This window comes from Stegostoma tigrinum, chromosome 2 (assembly GCF_030684315.1).
Source record: "Stegostoma tigrinum isolate sSteTig4 chromosome 2, sSteTig4.hap1, whole genome shotgun sequence".
Taxonomy (NCBI): domain Eukaryota; kingdom Metazoa; phylum Chordata; class Chondrichthyes; order Orectolobiformes; family Stegostomatidae; genus Stegostoma; species Stegostoma tigrinum.
Genome location: NC_081355.1, coordinates 162176543 through 162193658, shown reverse-complemented (window position 1 = coordinate 162193658; position 17116 = coordinate 162176543). Strand labels below are relative to the sequence as shown.

Here is a 17116-nt window from a genome sequence, read left to right as displayed (position 1 = left end):
ATTCATCCATGGAGTGAGCAATCCAAAGAAATTAAGATTCACACCGAGAATACCGATAAGATGTTGCAAGACTCAGGTTTTTGTAGTAAATGGAATTGGGCACTTCATATGCAAATACATCCATGGACTACGTATGTCACGTATTAGTGTTATCAGTATCCGAGATAGACCTAAAGACCTCTCCCACACATGTAAGCTTGAATAAATTCACCTTGTCATACTCCACTGACCTTTCAAAAAAACCCTTCCATCACCACCCACTGGGTGCCAGTGCCCAATGGTCACACATTCATTCATAGCAATTAAACACCCAGCTCCAGTAATGACAGGGTCCCATTCCCAAAACATACAGCCAGAATTTAACTCCCTGTGATGAGAGAACTGTCCCTGTCACTGGAATACTGTGCGATAACTAACAGTAACAAGACACACCATAACCTCCTGTGGTTGAACAGAGGGATCCTCAAGGCTGGTTGCTTTCCTCGACTTCCTTTTCTTGTTCCTTCGTAAACGTTCACTCTGTGGTTCCTGTGATGACGTCTCACTCTCTACATGAACATTCACCTCAGCGATTGGTGGTTTCTTAATCTCAATGCGTTTGTTCCTCTTCTGCAGAGAAAAATACAAGGGCTAAATCAGCACTGGACCCATCGCTGGACACAGGAGCAGGCTGTCATTGGTCAGGCAGGTTCAGAGAGAGAGGTGAGGGGGAACACCAAGGCTTCACACATAACGTTTCACACTGGTTCACCAGTTTCCACTCGAGGGGGCATAGTTTTAAAGTGAGTGGGGGTAGATATCGGGGAGACGTCAGAGGTAGGTTCTTTACTCAGAGAGTGGTCGGGGTGTGGAATGCATTGCCGGAGAGTGTAGTGGAGTTGGCCTTATTCGGGGCATTTAAGCGGCTATTAGATAGGCATATGGCTGATAGTATAAGGTAGGGGTGGAGGTGAGATAAACCTTAGGTTTAGGGTAAAAGTTCAGCACAACATTGTGGGCCAAAGGGCCTGTACTGTGCTGTACTGTTCTATGTTATATGTTTCATGTTTTTTTGAGAGGTTGGATCAAGCCAAACCGAAGGAACAGGCACCAAGGATTTCTTCCTGAACAAGATTTAATACATGAATCCCAGTCTTGTGCTCTTGCTGATTTCAATGTTACCAATATGTTTCCTGAATATCAAACGGAAACACAGAATTTTACAGCTCAGGAGGGGCCCACTCTGCCCTCTATCTCTAAGCTAGCTCTTTGAAAGTTCAAACTGATTGGTCACACTCCCCCTGCACATTCCCAACATCCCTGTAAAAATTTTGGCTTCACACATTTCTCTGATATCACTTTAGAAAACTCCTAATTGTTTCTGCTTATTTCTCCTAATCTCTACTGCCTTTTCAGGCAGCACATTCCATATCCAGGCTGTGGGATCACAGAGCTCCTCCCTTTACCTCCTCCACTGTGACTCAGTCTCCCTTCAGATAACGAAGCTGTAGCACACTAAGGGCCTAGCTCTCTAATGCAACTTGTAGCACAGTCTGGATTAATCAGTAAATGTTTTCCTTTAGCAGAATCACCTCCAATGGTCGATATACCATTCTGAGGCTTACAAGGGCGAGCTGGTTCAGTACAAGGTGCCTGTCACTGGGATGGAATGGTCCATTCAGCTGGCATCTCCCTGGCATGGAAACTCATAAAGCACAGTGACACTGGGAGGACAAACAGCCTTGTGGTTTGATGCCACATTCTGTTAGTGAAGAAAATGCCTTGGGGATTTGCTGCATTGCAGCAGTGTGGAACATTAGATTCAGCTGTTGTTCAAATTTCTGAAAACAACCTCCCAATTCCAGGGTCATCTGATGTAGTCTGGGCACTGCTCAGGGTCATTGTTGGTGGAATCAAGGATATACGAAATAGGAAACAGGTGTAGACCATTCAGATCCTCAAGCGTCTCCGCTAGGATCAAGGTAATGTGACATTCCTCATGTCCACTTTCCTGCCCCTTCTCCATTCTCGATTCCCCAATTAATCAATAATTTCTCTCTCTCAGACTTAAACACAAGGAATCTGCCCCTACTGCTTTCTGTAGCAAGGAGTTCCAAGTGTCCCTTCCATCTGAGAGAGTAAATTCAACCTCATCTCAGTCTTAAATTGGTGCCCCTTTATTCCGAGACTATGCCTCTGGTCTGAGACGCTCCAAAAGGGGACCCATTCTCTCAGCATTTATCCTGTCAAGCCTCTTAAGAATCCAATATGTTTCAATGAGATCACCTTTCATTCTTCTAAACTCCAGTGAGTAGAGTTCTAATCTGTTTAACTTGCAAAGCTTTTGAATAGACTTGCAGCCCTGGCTGTGGATGGGGTTATAGACATGCTCACTGAGCTGGTGTGTTTAATTGCAGACATTTTGTCACCCTGCTCGGTAACATGGTCAGCGCGCCTTCAGTAAAGTGTTGGTGTTCTGTCCCGCTTGTTATTTATATGCGTCGTTTGTTGGGGCAGTTGGCATTACTTCTGGTTCTGTTATTTCAGTTGTTTGTATGTTGGGTCCAGTACAATGTGTTTGACAGAGTTCCAGTTGGAATGTCAGGTCTCCAGGAATTCCCTGGCATGTCTCTGTTTGGCTTGTGCTATTGTGGATGTGATGTCCCAGTTGAATTTGTGTCCTTTCTGTACCCATATGTACTGAGACCAGGGAGAACTGATCGTATCTCTTGGCGATTAGTTCGTGTTCATGTATCCTTATTGTCAGTTTTCTTCCAGTTTGGCCTGTGTAACGTTTCTCAAACTGGAAGAAAACTGACAATAAGGATACACGAACACGAACAAATCACCAAGAGATACGACCAGTTCTCCCTGGTCTCAGTACATATGGGTACAGAAAGGACACAAATTCAACTGGGACATCACATCCACAATAGCACAAGCCAAACACAGACATGCCAGGGAATTCCTGGAGACCTGGCATTCCAACTGGAACTCCATCAACATACACATTGAACTGGACGCGAATTACAGACCAATGAAGAACGGAGCTGAAAGTGGTGCCAACTACCCAGCAAACTGAGGTATTTAAATAACTAGCAGGACAGAACACCAACACTTCACTGGAGATGCACTGATGATGCGACCGAGCAGGGTGACAAAATGTCTGCAATTAAACACACCGGCTCGGTGAGCAAGTCTACAACCTTTGTTCATAAGACAATCCCTCCATACCAAGGATCATCCTAGTGAACCTTCTCCAATGAAATAATATCTTTCTTGAAATTCTGGGGGGCCAAAACTGCTCACAGTACTCCAGAGTTAAATCTGCTTTCTCTCCACGGATGCTGCCAGACCTGCTGAGTTATTTACAGCAGTTCCTGTTTTTGTTTCTGATTTCCAGCATCCACAGTTCTTTGTTTTTTTCCGCAATATTTCAGACGTGATTTTGCCAGCACCTCGTACGGTCACAGTAAGACTTCCCCACTCTTACACTCCAATCCCCCTGAAATAAGGGCCAATATTCCGCTAGCAATCCTGATTCCCTGCTGCCCATGTGTGCTTGATTTCTCTTTCATGCACAAGTCTTCGCAAGTCCGTTCATGCTGCAGCTTTCTGCAAATTTTCCCCATTTAAATAATACCATGTTCTTTTGTTCTTCCTTCTAAAATGAACAACTTCACATTTTCTCATATTATAATAAACTTGTAAACTCTTAAACAGTTGCAATCCCTGTGGAACTGCACCAGGAACAGGTCACCAATGTGAAAAAGAACCCCTTATCCCCACTCACTGTTTCCTGCCCATGAGCCAATTCACTGTCCATGCCAATATACAGCCTCCTACACTGGAGGCTGTTTCCTTATGACTTAACCTTCTGTGAGGTACTTTGTCGAACACCTTCTGTCTAAATACAACATACCTACTGTTGAAGGGTTTTAGGCTGAAACGTTGACTTTCCTGCTCCCCTGTTGCTGTCTGACCTGCTGTGCTTTTCCAGCCCCACACCGATAGACAACACAATTACTGGCTCCCCTCTATCGACTTCCTCAAAAATCTCTAATAAATTAGACATACACGATTTCCCTTTCATGAAGCCATGTTCACCCTGCTCAATTAAATTATGAGTTTCCAAATATTCTTCTATTTCCACAATAATTGATTCCAATATTTTCCGAACAATAAGTGTTCAGCTACTCAGCCAATAGTTACTCACTTCTTGCCTCCCTCCCTTTTTGAATTGGGGTGTCACATTAACAGCTTTCCAATCCTCTGGCACTTCTCCAGAATCCAAAGATTTTTGGAAAGTTACAGCTGATTTTTTTTGGAACATTACAGCACAGAACAGGCCCTTCGGCCCTCGATGTTGTGCCGACCTGTCATACCGATATGAAGCCCATCTAACCTACACTATTCCATGTACGTCCATATGTTTATCCAATGACGACTTAAATGTACCTAAAGTTGGCGAATCTACTACCGTTGCAGGCAAAGCATTACATTCCCTTACTACTCTCTGAGTAAAGAAACTACCTCTGACATCTGTCCTATATCTTTCACCCCTCAATTTAAAGCTATGCCCCCTCGTGCTCGCTGTCACCATCTGAGGAAAAAGGCTCTCCCTATCCACCCTATCTAACCCTCTGATTATTTTATATGTCTCAATTAAGTCACCTCTCAACCTTCTTCTCTCTAATGAAAACAGCCTCAAGTCTCTCAGCCTTTCCTCGTAATACCTTCCCTCCATACCAGGCAACATCCTAGTAAATCTCCTCTGCACCCTTTCCAAAGCTTCCACATCCTTCGTATAATGCGGTGACCAGAACTGTACGCAATACTCCAAGTGCGGCGCACCAGAGTTTTGTACAGCTTCACCGTAACCTCTTGGTTCCGGAACTCAATCCCTCTATTAGTTTGTCTAATACTATTTTTCTAGTGATGGTGATGCTACTTAACTCCTACCCGAACTGCCCCACCGAACTCATCTCCACCTATCTGGACTTCATTTTCTCCCCTTTGGTCCAGGAGCTCCCTAACTACGTCCTTGACACCACCCACGCTCTCCACCTCCTCCAGGGCTTCCAATTCCCTGGCCCCCAACACCTCATCTTCACCATGGACGTCCAGTCCCTATACACCTGCATTCCGCATGCAGATGGCCTCAAGGCCCTCCGCTTCTTCCTGTCCCGCAGGCCCGAACAGTCCCCCTCCACCGACACCCTCATCCGCCTAGCCGAACTCGTCCTCACCCTCAACAACTTCTCTTTTGACTCCTCCCACTTCCTACAGGCTAAGGGGGTGGCCATGGGCACCCGCATGGGCCCCAGCTATGCCTGCCTCTTTGTAGGTTACGTGGAACAGTCCCTCTTCCGCACCTACACAAGCCCCAAACCCCACCTCTTCCTCCGGTAAATTGATGACTGTATCGGCGCTGCATCTTGCTCCCCAGAGGAGCTCGAACAGTTCATCCACTTCACCAACACCTTCCACCCCAACCTTCAGTTCACCTGGGCCATCTCCAGCACATTCCTCACCTTCCTGGACCTCTCAGTCTCCATCTCAGGCAACCAGCTTGTAACTGATGTCCATTTCAAGCCCACTGACTCCCACAACTACCTAGAATACACCTCCTCCCACCCACCCTCCTGCAAAAATTCCATCCCCTATTCCCAATTCCTCCGCCTCCGCCGCATCTGCTCCCACGATAAGACATTCCGCTCCCGCACATCCCAGATGTCCAAGTTCTTCAAGGACCGCAACTTTCCCCCCACAGTGATCGAGAACGCCCTTGACCGCGTCCCCCGTATTTCCCGCAACACATCCCTCACACCCCGCCCCCACCACAACCGCCCAAAGAGGATCCCCCTCGTTCTCACACACCACCCCACCAACCTCCGGACACAACGCATCATCCTCCGACACTTCCGCCATCTACAAACTGACCCCACCACCCAAGACATTTTTCCATCCCCACCCCTGCCTGCTTTCCGGAGAGACCACTCTCTCCGTGACTCCCTTGTTCGCTCCACACTGCCCTCCAACCCCACCACACCCGGCACCTTCCGCTGCAACCGCAGGAAATGCTACACTTGCCCCCACACCTCCTCCCTCACCCCTATCCCAGGCCCCAAGATGACATTCCACATTCAGCAGAGGTTCACCTGCACATCTGCCAATGTGGTATACTGCATCCACTGTACCCGGTGCGGCTTCCTCTACATTGGGGAAACCAAGCGGAGGCTTGGGGACCGCTTTGCAGAACACCTCCGCTCAGTTCGCAACAAACAACTGCACCTCCCAGTCGCAAACCATTTCCACACCCCCTCCCATTCTTTAGATGACATGTCCATCATGGGCCTCCTGCAGTGCCACAATGATGCCACCCAAAGGTTGCAGGAACAGTAACTCATATTCCGCCTGGGAACCCTGCAGCCTAATGGTATCAATGTGGACTTCATCAGCTTCAAAATCCCCCCCTTCCCCCACCACATCCCAAAACCAGCCCAGTTCGTCCCCTCCCCCCACTGCACCACACAACCAGCCCAGCTCTTCCCCTCCACCCACTGCATCCCAAAACCAGTCCAACCTGTCTCTGCCTCCTTAACCTGTTCTTCCTCTCACCCATCCCTTCGTCCCACCCCAAGCCACACCCCCATCTACCTACTAACCTCATCCCACCTCCTTGACCTGTCCGTCTTCCCTGGACTGACCTATCCCCTCTCTACCTCCCCACCTATACCGTCTCCACCTATCTTCTTTTCTCTCCATCTTTGGTCCGCATCCCCCTCTCTCCTTATTTATTCCAGAACCCACACCCCATCCCCCTCTCTGATGAAGGGTCTAGGCCCAAAACGTCAGCTTTTGTGCTCCTGAGATGCTGCTTGGCCTGCTGTGTTCATCCAGCCTCACATTTTATTATCTTAACTCCTACCCTGTATACTTTACTATGAATGGGATATTCAAAGTATCTTTCATTATAAAGACTGATGCAAAATATCTCCTCTGCTGTTTGCTTGTTCCCCAAAACCGTCTCCCCAGATTTATTTTGTAAGAGGTGTATGTACACTTTGACCTCTCTCTTGCCTTTTACATATTGCAAGAAGCTCTTATAATTGGCTTTTATATTCATCGATAATTTGCTCTTGTGGTTTATTTTCTCTCTTTTTATCATTATTTTGGTCCTCTTTTGCTGGATTCTGAATTTATTCCCATCTTTGGGGCTATCACTGATTACTGCCTCCTCAAATACTTTTGCTTTCAACTGAATACTCTCCTTAACTTCTTTGATTAGCCATGGTTGGTTTGTCCCTCTCTTAATACTTATCCGTCCTTACTGGGATGTATTCTTGCTGAGTCATGAACTACCTGCTTTAACGTCTGCTACTTCTTAGTTACTGTCATTCCTGCTAATCTATCCGCTCGGTTCACTTTAACTAACTTTATCCTCATTTTGTTGTAATTCCCTTCATTTAACTTGTTTCATCTGCCATGTACCTGGCCTGCAATATTTCTGGGGCACGTGTTTACAGGAAGTTGTTGGTGTCCATTTCAGCAGACAGTCCCCTGAATCAGCTAACATACTCCTCACTGCTTGCTGCGTTCTGAAGTTGGCTTAAGATAAACAAAAATAATTGACTAAAACTCCTGTATCTGAATGACAAGCATAATCAGCAGCAATAGTGGCAGAAAGAGCACTCACTGTAATGTGAGGGTGAACGAGGAAGTCCCAGCTCATTGTCGATTCAAGTTCAGCTCTCCACCTCACTGACACTCCGCTATCTCTTCACCAGTGAGTTTCACACCCACTGAGCTGCTTGAGGCTACTCCCTGATCCCTGGACACTAGCTGCTGCCTGATGAAGTGAGTTGGCAAATGGAAATGGAAATGTCTTGAAAGAATGCTCCTTTCTGTGTGAACAACAAAAGCTGACTTTGAGTTCCCAAACTCTTTGGAGTTGGACAAAGCCTCAGTGTTTGTTAATTAGCTCTCCCCCAATCTCCTTGTACATTGCTGTATGCACACAGCACTGTCCCCACATCATTCACAGAAGCTGCTCTCCACCTTTCACACATTGGTCTGAATTCCCAGCACCAACAAAGAGAGTTCCAGCAGTAACAAATCAATGGTAAATCCTTTGTTCTAGAGAATTCTCCCACCCCAGCCAACATGACAAAACAAGAAGCTTCCACACCAAGCTCTAATATCCAGGTTACTGATGGGGAACTGGAAGTAATTAGCTAAGGGAGCAGAAATAGCCGAGGGTGAGAATCAAAGGAGAAGGCTCAGAACAGTCAGACAAGGACAAAACGTTGAATGATATTGTCACTTACAGCACCTCCTCATCCTCTTCTCCACTTCCTGCCACCTCCTTCTTTTGCCCTCCACATTATCAACATTACCCACTTCATCATCTTCCTCCCCACATCCTTCTGTCTTCCTCCTTCCCCCATGCTTTCTCTTGTCCCCGAATTTCCCCACTCGCTGAATCCCCCTCACGCTTATTTTTATTTATGCATGGGATGAGGGTATCTCTGACCGGGCAGCATTTATTTCCCATCCCTAATGCCCAGAGGGAAGTTCAGAATCAACCACATTGCTGTGGGTCTGGAGTCACATGCAGGCCAAACCAGGTAAAGATGGCAGTTTCCTTCCCTAGAGGACATTATAGTGAGCCTGATGCAAAAACAAAGTTTCAACAGACAATAGGTGCAGGAGTAGGCCATTCAGCCCTTCGAGCCAGCACCACTCTGGAAAAGCTCAGCAGGGCTGGCAGCATCTGTGAAGGAAAAAACAGAGCAAACATTTCGGGTTCTAAGGAAGAGTCACCAGACCTGAAATGTTAACTCTGTTTTTTCCTGCACAGATGCTGCCAGACCTGCTGAGCTTTTCCAGAAACTTTGTTCTTGTTCCTGATTTACAGCATCTGCAGTTCTTTTGGTTTTATTTAGTAAACCAGGTGGGTTTTTCCAAATAATTGGCAATGGATTCATGGTTGTCATTAGAATCTTAATTCCAGATATTTATTGAATTCAAATTCCACCATCTGCCATGGCGGGATTCAAATCCAGATCCCCAGAATGTTATCCGTGTCTCTGGATTAACAGTCCAGCGATAATACCACTAGGCCATCACCTCCCCTGTAACTACAGTCGTACAGAAGGAAAACAGGCCTTTCAGCCCAACTCATCCATACCAACCAGAGGTCCTAATTTAATCTAATCCCATCGGCCAGCATTTGCCATATCCCTCTAAATCTTCCCTATCCCTATGTCCGATCCATCCGAATGCCTTTTAAATGTTGTAATTGTACCAGCCTTAACTTCCTCTGACAGTTCATTCCATATACGCACCACCTTCTGCATGAAAAGGCTGCCCCTCATGTCCCTTTTAAATCTTTCTGCCCTTACCTTAATCCTATGCCCTCTAGTTTTGGACTCCCCTACCCTGAGGAAAAGACTCCTTGGCTATTCACTATGTCTATCCCTCTCATGATTTTATAAACCTCTATAAGATCACACTGCAGCCTCCTAAGCTCCAAGGATAAATGTCCTGGCCTATCCAGCCTCTGCTTATCAATCAAACACACTAGTCACAGTAAAATTCTTGTCAATCTTTTCTGAACCCTTTCCACTTTAGTAACTTCATTCCTATAACAGGACAACCAGAATTATACACAGTATAATTATCCAGAAGTGGTCTCACCCATATCTTGTACAGCTGCAACATGATGTGCCAATTTCTATACTTGATGCTCTGGCCATTAAAGACAAGCATGCCAAGCACCTTCTTCGCCACCTTGTCTACCTGTGATGCCACTTTCAAGGAACTATGTACCTGCACACCTACTTCTCTCTATTCGACCACACTCCCCAGGGCCCTTACATTGACTGTGTAAAACCAGCCCTGGTTTGTCTTACCAAAACGTGACACCTCACATTTATCTAAATTAAACTAATTGAGTAATTAAACTAATGAATCTATACTCCTTCTGCAATTCCTTTGTCCGTTGGCCCATCTAATCAAGATCTTGTTGTACTCTTCGATAACGTTCTTCACTGTCCATTATGATACCAATTTTGGTGTCATACACAAACTATTAACCATGCCTCCTATATTCACTTCCAGATTATTTGTACAAATGGAAGAGATGCTTTCCCTTGAAAGCCTTAGGATTTTCAGCATAAATTGGCCATCACCAGCAGCATTGCCACCCAGCAATACGGTCAACCTATCTGTAGCAGATTCACGCCCTGACATACACATTTCTTCCTTCACAATGTGTTTGTTGAGGTATCTCCTTCTAAAACAACCTTGTCTCATTAATTTGTTCAACATTGTCACATGAGGAACAGTTGAGGACTCTAGGGCTGTATTCAATGGAGTTCAGAAGGATGAGGCGGGGAATCTCATTGAAACTTAGAGAATAATGAGAGCCCTCAGTAGAATGGATGTGTGGAAGACATTTCTACCAGTAGGAGAGACAAGGGCTGAGGGCACGGACTCAGCCCTTCCTGAAATATTTCAGTCAAAGCATCCGGAAATGAATTTGCTGCATCAGGATCAGCATGAGTAGCTTCCCTTTGCATTTTAACGTTGCACAAATTTACCCTCCCTTTAAATCTATTAAACCAACATCAACTAGCAACAAAACATTCTCTATCACTTTCAGCACCACACTTAGACTTCAAGTCACGACAGGCTTTTTGCCTTTTTTGAAAAAGTTTTAGTTTAACTGGTGTTAATACTGGCCCTCAGGACAAACAATTAAGAATGTTTCCATTTCTTTCACAAATCCTTTCCATAGCTTCGTAGTTACCGTAACCTTCATCAGCACAAGCCCTTCACTGCTCCAGAATGCATGCACCGTCCTATAAAATAGTCCGAACTGTGGAACAGCTAGGGCCTATTTTATTTCCGATATTTGTTGGCTTTTCACTTTACCAGAATGCTCGATTATGTCAACTTTCACATCCATTGTCATGAGACCATAAGATATAGAGTAGAATTAGGCCATTTGGCCCATCAAGTCTACTCTGCAATGCAATCATGGCTGATATGTTTCTCAACTCCATTCTCTTCCCCTCTCCTCATAATCCTTGATCCCCCCTATTAATCAAGAACTCATCTATCTCTGTCTTAACTATACTCAATGTTGTGGCCTCCACATCACACTGTGGCAGTGGGTTTCACAGAGTCACCACCCTCTAGTTAAAGAAATTCCTTCCCATCTCAGTTCTAAAAGGTCATTCCCTTCACCCTGAGGCTGTGCCCTCAATCCTAGTCTCTTTACTAGTAAAAACCTCTTCTGCACCTCCATTCTACCAAGGGGTCTCATTATTCTAGATAACAAGGTGTAGAGCTGGATGAACACAGCAGGCAAAGCAGAATCAGAGGAGCAGGAAAGTTGACGTTTCGGGCCAAGACCCTCCATCAGAAATGGGGGAAGTGAAGGGGGTTCTGAAATAAATATGGAGGGGGGGGTGGAGGCGGATCAATGATGGATAGAGGAGAAGATAGGTGGAGAGGAAACGGACAGGTCAAAGAGGCGGGGATGGAGACACTAAAGGTGAGTAGCTGGGGAGGTAGGGAGGAGATAGGTCAGTCCAGGGAGGATGGACAGGTCAAGGGGGCGGGATGAGGTTAGTAGGTCGGAAATGGGGGTGCGGCTTGAGGTGGGAGGAGGGGATAGGTGAGAGAAGAAACAGATTAAGGAGGCAGGGACGAGCTGGGCTGGTTTTGGGATGCGGTGGGGGAGGGGAGATTTTGAAGCTGGTGAAGTTCACATTGATACCATTGGGCTGCAGGGTTCCCAAGCGGAATATGAGTTGCTGTTCCTGCAACCTTCGGATGGCATCATTGTGGCACTGCAGGAGGCCCATGATGGACATGTCGTCTGAGGAATGGGAGGGGGATTTAAAATGGTTTGCGACTGGGAGGTGCAGTTGTTTATTGTGAACCGAGCGTAGATGTTCTGCAAAGCGGTCCCCAAGCCTCCTCTTGGTTTCCCCGATGTAGAGGAAGCCACAACGAGTACAGCGGATGCAGTATACCACATTGGCAGATGTGCAGGTGAACCTTTGCTTGATGTGGAAAGTCTTCTTGGAGGCTGGGATGGGGGTGAGGGAGGAGGTGTAGGGGCAGGTGTAGCACTTCCTGCGGTTGCAGGGGAAGGTGCCGGGTGTGATGGGGCTGGAGGGGAGTGTGGAGCAGACAAGGGAGTCACGGAGAGAGTGGTCTCTCCGGAAGGCAGACAAGGGTGGGGAGGGAAAAATGCCTTTGGTGGTGGGGTCGGATTGCAAAATCTCCCCTCCCCCACCGCATCCCAAAATTAGCCCAGCTCGTCCCTGCCTCCCTAACCTGTTTCTTTTCTCACCTATCCCCTCCTCCCACCTCAAGCCCCACTCCCATTTCCTACCCACTAACCTCATCCCGCCCCCTTGACCTGTCCAACCTCCCCGGACTGACCTATCCCCTCCCTACCTCCCCACCTACACTCACCTTTACTGGCTCCATCCCCACCCCTTTAACTTGCCTGTCTCCTCCCCACCTGTCTTCTCCTCTATCCATGTTCGATCCCCTCTCTCCCTTCATTTCAGAACTCCCTTCTCCTCCCCCATTTCTGATGAAGGGTCTAGGCCCAAAAAGTCAGCTCTCCTGCTCCTAAGATCCTGCCTGGCCTGCTGTGTTCATCCAGCTCTCCACCTTGTTTACTTGGATTCTCCAGCATCTGCAGTTCCTATTATCTCTCATTATTCTGTAAGGTTCAATGAGATTCCCTGCCCCATCCTTCTAAACTCCATCAAGTACAGACCCAGAGTCCTACTACTGCTCCTCAAGTGACAAGCCCTTCATCCCCAGGATCATTATTGTAAACCTCCTGTGGACACCGTCCAAGACAAGCATGTCCTTCCTTAGAAACAAGGTTCAAAACTGCTCACAATATTCCAAATGCAGTCTGACCAAAGCCTTAAACAGCTTCGGCAATTGATTCCTCCCGGACGTGATTCCTTTTCTTGTTTGCCAGAGCCCTCAAAATGAATGCAAACATTGCCTTTGCCTTTCTAACTGCCAACTGAGCCTGCACGTTAACCCTAAGACTAGCTTGAACTCGGACTCCTCAGTCCCCTTGTGTTTCAGATTTCTGAAGCCTTTCCTCATTCAGAAAATACTCTATGCCCCTGTTCTTCCAGCCAAAGTGCATAACCTCAAACATTCCCATACTGTTGGTTTTGTGTTTCTTCAATCCACTATCAGCGTTGTGCTTTGGCAGCATGATAATTACCCTATTGAAACCCAACTGGGCATATAATCAGGCAGCATCTCTGCAGAGCTGCAGAGTAAAAATTTTTTATACTTTTGAACAGCCAAGTTGTGCTCCACCCCAGGAATTGTAAATTCTGCTGCTTCTGCATATACACAATGCTACCCGGGGTATCCAACCACATGGTTTCTCATTGTGGTAGTGTCTACTCCATGTGTAGCTCTTGTTTTTGCTGATGGTCCCTGCCCACTGTCACTTTGACAATGAGAGCTCTGCCCAGAGCCGGGCTGTAAATCTGAACCTTACCTCAACTTTATTCCTGCTCTTTAATTTCCTCTCACCAATTCCTGTAAAATAAGAAATAAATTATTTCAAAGACAATGGTCACAGATTTCACAGATTCATACAGCACAGTCTACCAAATCTGCACCAAAATAAATACCACTAACAGTGCACTAATCCCAATTTCCTGTGCTTGACTTCACCCGACGAAGTAGCAGCGCTCCGAAAGCTTGTGATTTCAAACAAACCTACTGGACTATGATGAAGCTCTCTGATGAAGGGTCTAGGCCCAAAACGTCAGCTTTTGTGCACCTGAGATGCTGCTTGGCCTGCTGTGTTCATCCAGCCTCACATTTTATTATCTACTGGACTATAACCTGGTATCATGTGATTTCTGACTTTGTCCACATCAGTCCAACACCTGCACCTCCACCTTATAATATTTGAAGTGCTTAACTGAATATTTTTTAAAGGTTGTAAGGTTTCCAACCTCTACTTCCTTCCTAGGCAGAACATTCCAGATTCCCACCACCTACTGAGTAAAAAGGTTTTTTTACAAATCTTTCTAAAGAATGGTCTAGGCCCGAAACATCAGCCTTTCTGTTCCTCTGATGCTGCTTGGCCTGCTGTGTTCATCCAGCTCTACACCTTGTTATCTAATTTGTCAAGTTCAGCTGAGTTTCTGGTCAATAGTAACTCTAAAGAGTGGAGGTTAGATTGTCTTTTATTGGAGACGGTCATTGCCTGACATTTGTGTAGCATGAATGTAACTTGCCACTGGTCAGCTCAAGCCTGGGATATTGTCCAGATCCTGTTGCATTTGAACATGGATTACTTCAATATCTGAGGAGTTGCAAGTTGATTGATTGATTGGTTGTCACTTGTACCGAAATACAGTGAAAAGCTCTGTTTACAAGTAGTACACGTGGATCATAGTAAGCAATGGTGCTGAGCATTGTGCAATCATCAGCAAATGTCCCCACTTCTGACCTTATGACGGAGGGTCATTGATGAAGCAGCTGAAGATGATTGGGCCGAGGACACTACCCTGAGGAACTCCTGCAGAGATGTCCTGGAGCTGAGATGATTGACCTCCCACAACCACCACCATCTTCCTATGTGTCAGGTATAACTCCAATCACTGGAGCGTTTGCCCCTGATACCCATTGATTCCAGTTTTGTTCAGGGTCCTTGATGCCACACTCAGTTGAATGTAGCCTTAATGTCAAGGGTTGTCACACTAACCTCATCTCTGGAATTCAGGTCCTTTAACACTGTGCTGTACCTACCCTGAAAGTATTTAAAGAGGGACATGTTGGGAGAGGTTTGCCTTTGATTTAAAAGAGCTTTACTCTCTATCTAACCCTGTGCTGTACCTGTCCTGGGAGTGTTTGATGTGGAAGGTACAGGCAAAGCATTACACTGCGTCTGACACTGCTCCCAAAATCATACAGTATGGACGAGGTGCTTCAGCTCATCAAGGCTGTACTACTAGAACTACTCTAAATCGACTCAAGTCCAACTCTCCAACACTAGCCCTGTATGTTATGACACTTCAAATGCTCAATCGTATCTATTTTAACAATTTTACCACCCAGGGCAGCACAGTGTCTGCGTGGGTTTCCGGTTTCCTCCCACAGTCCAAAGATGTGCAGGTTAGTTGGCGTGGCCATGCTAAGTTGCCTATAGTGTTCAGGGACGTATAAGTTAAGTGAGTGGGCCATGGGAAATGTACAGTTACAGGGAAAGGGTTGGGTGATGGATCTTTGGAGGTTTGGTGTGGACTTGTTGAGACAAATAGTCTGTTCCCAGACTGTAGGGATTCTGTGATACCTTCCAGGCACCCTCTGGGTGAAACACCTCTCAAATCCCCTGTGAACCTCCTGCCTTACACACTAAACTTATACCCCCGTGTTACTGACCCTTTAACTAAGGGGAACATCTGTTTCCTATTCACCCTGTCCATGCCCCTCAATCTTATACACCTCAATCAGGTGCCCCCTCGACCTACTGTGCTCCAGAGAAAACAGTCTACGCCTACCCAGTCTTTCGTCATTGCTGAAATGTTCCATCCAGACAACAACCTGGTGAATCTACTGCGATCACATCCTTCCTATAGCACAGTGACCAGAACTGCATGCAGTATTCCAGCTGTTACCTAACCAAAGTCCTCTATGTTCCAACATAACCACCTTGCTCTTATAAGCTATGTCCCACAACTGGGTAAGGTAAGTGTCCTTTGTGCCTTCTTAACCATGCTGTAAATCTGCTGTGCCACCTTCAGGGATCTCTGAGCTTCCTGGTATCTTGCTGTCAACTCTCTGCTTCCTGTGAGATGTTTTTAGTGTTGGGTGTGGTTGAGACAGTTAGGAGGTGTGGTTATGATGGAACAGTTTTTCCTGATGACTGGACCTGAATTCTTGGACATGCCAGCCTGTCATGTATTTTTTGAGAACGAGGAGTTTGAGAAGGCTGTGCCTCGGCCTCTGATTTTCACCTTGGGGTGAGAGAGGGGGCTCTGTGCTGGAGTTGGAGCTGGTCTGGCCCTGAGCCTGCTGTATATGGTGGTGAGGAGAGAGCAGCCTGTTATTGCAGGGGCTGAGATGGCTGTGTCGAAAGTACGTATGCTTTTGTCTGTGTGTGCTGCTGAATCTGTGATGGGGAGAGACAGGCTAGCTGTTTCTTCTCCACCTCATTGCTGTCTGACCTGTTGGATATTGACTGTTTGCTGTGTATTGCCTGGCCTCTGAGGCCTCCTTCTGACTCCAGCATCTAACTGCAGGATCCACCGGGGGCCCAGTCCTTATCCGATCGACAGGCAGCAAATTACCTTGCCTCCTCCCTCATGTCTGAAGTGAGCATCATTCTCCGTAGAAAGCACCCTGTCTTCATTCACAGTGCAGGTAACACACTCACTCCTGTTCCCATTCAGACGCTTGCCTTTTCTCTGTCAGTTCATCCTTCACTTTTCCATTCCTCATGCTTCCTCCCCCTGCCCCATGCCCTTGTCCCTCTCCTCCCTCCCTCTCTCTTACCTGTCCAGGTACTAATCCAGATGTGCTCCTGATGTTCGCTCCTCAGGCCCCACAACAGAAAGATGAGCCACAGAGTCAGAGTGAAGGAGACTAGGCCTGAGACACAGAGGAACTGTAACCATCCAGAATCGAATGCAACACTGGGGAGAGTGACAGACATTCTCTAGACGGTCCCCAGGCAGTGTTTCCCACAGCCCCGGCCCTCCCCACCCAACAATGTGTTAACCCTTCGTATGCTGCTGTGCCAGTGGAAGGCTGCGAGAAAGTGCTCACAACTGGGACGGGAGGCAGGAGTTATTGTCTGGTCCACGTGGAAAATTGGAGGCTGTTTCTTGAAAATATTTGGAAAGCAAACAGAGGGATGGAGCCAGAGAAACAGGCACCGCCTTAACCCAGTGGATGAAGCATTAACCCATTCTACTCTGTCAGGCTCCTAGTGACATAGGAAGTTGCTAGTCCAGTCCAACAAAGATGCACATCAGGAAAGCAGCAGGACCAAAAAGAAGGAACAGAAATGGCTCAAGTCGCATTGAGGCTAGTTGTTCATTTCACACAGGAG

General features: G+C 46.7%; 1 protein-coding gene across 2 annotated transcripts in view; it reads right to left on the bottom strand.

Moving 5' to 3' along the window:
* The window catches only part of LOC125463118 (plectin-like), a 392251-nt gene extending 375527 nt beyond the window's left edge, over positions 1 to 16724 (bottom strand). Inside the window, exons 1-3 of one of the 2 annotated variants that reach the window (XM_059640946.1) lie at positions 16558 to 16724; positions 13547 to 13587; positions 433 to 609 (exon numbers count right to left, since the gene is read on the bottom strand). In XM_059640946.1, the coding sequence (XP_059496929.1) occupies positions 433 to 609; positions 13547 to 13587; positions 16558 to 16717 (378 nt within the window). In that variant the 5' untranslated portion in view covers positions 16718 to 16724. Of the gene's footprint in view, positions 1 to 432; positions 610 to 7678; positions 7772 to 13546; positions 13588 to 16557 lie in introns of those variants that run through there. The other variant, XM_059640955.1, reaches the window with a different exon arrangement.
* Positions 16725 to 17116: the final 392 nt, after the last annotated feature.